Here is a 1,138-nt window from a genome sequence, read left to right on the forward strand (position 1 = left end):
GTTGCTAGGTGACAAGACGTACGCCGGGGTAAGGAGGGGAGGCTAGACCGTCCAAATCCACAGACTCTTTTTTTCCGGTCTTCCCGGTCTACCAAGGACTCGGCCCGCCGAGACTGGGGAGTCTGGGTCCTCTGGAGGACCCAGCCTGTCGTTTTGGACACAGCCTTACAATGCTAATGCTACCCTTACTCTCTGGCGCTCAAGAGGGAGAGGAGCCAAATGGCTGGCTCACTGCTGCCAACTAGTGGTCAGAGGCTGAACTACAACATAAAAATTAACGGCTGACAGGAAAGTTGATGTTTTGAACCTTAATAAAAAAATCGATACAGGGCTTTAGAATATCGATACAGTATCGGGAAATGAAATATTGYGATATTTCAGCGTATCGATATTTTCTTACACCCCTAGTCACCAGGCTTACCATTGACCGTGTTGATGTTGCCCTGGATCTCAGCCTGGGTGAGAAGCTCATCGTAGATATCTCTCTCTGCATCAGCRTTCTCCATTTGCTGCAACACAAACATTAAGAGAAAACCCCAGATTTTTTTACACTTTTTATACTTGACAGTACTTAAACCATTAAACACTATGCATCCTTTAGAGATGCAAACAGTTAGTCGACTTACGGTTAACTGTTGAATAATGGTTTATTAGATTAAAATCAATTCCAATCCATTAACTGATAGCATCCACCAGTGCATCACATGGTCCATTTAAATAGCTCTAACCGGAAAGGTCCGCCTTCTCTGAGATGTGTTTCAATTTGACTCAAAAGTAGAAACTCCAAACTTTAAACCAGTTTTTGAAATTGTGTTGTTCGGCAATGTAGAATCAGAGTTATGATAAATAGCATACTCCACATTTTATTTTCTTACAATGACAGTCCAATTTGATGCAACTCACGTCACGAGAAGGAAACACGAAAAAAAAGGAAAAAATAAAATTAACTCAATCCACCGTCACTTTCATCTTCCCTTGAGCTGAAAATATAAAACCGTCTCATCTTTTTCCTGACTGAGGCCAAACGTTATTTGTCAAGCAGCAAAAAGTCTATAGGATGGATGGATGGATACAGACAGACAGACAGACAGACAGACAGACAGACAGACAGACAGACAGACAGACAGACAGACAGACA

At 42.2% G+C, this 1,138-nt stretch overlaps 1 protein-coding gene across 1 annotated transcript in view; it reads right to left on the reverse strand.

Moving 5' to 3' along the window:
- LOC106533090 (ras GTPase-activating-like protein IQGAP1) overlaps positions 1 to 509 on the reverse strand; it is a gene marked incomplete at its 5' end in the record, with an annotated part of 33,351 nt that extends 32,842 nt beyond the window's left edge. Inside the window, 1 exon segment of the mRNA XM_014029304.1 lies at positions 422 to 509. Within this exon segment, the coding sequence (XP_013884758.1) occupies positions 422 to 509 (88 nt within the window).
- Between the last annotated feature and the right edge of the window lie 629 nt (positions 510 to 1,138).

Source organism: Austrofundulus limnaeus, unplaced genomic scaffold (genome assembly GCF_001266775.1).
Source record: "Austrofundulus limnaeus strain Quisiro unplaced genomic scaffold, Austrofundulus_limnaeus-1.0 Scaffold881, whole genome shotgun sequence".
Taxonomy (NCBI): domain Eukaryota; kingdom Metazoa; phylum Chordata; class Actinopteri; order Cyprinodontiformes; family Rivulidae; genus Austrofundulus; species Austrofundulus limnaeus.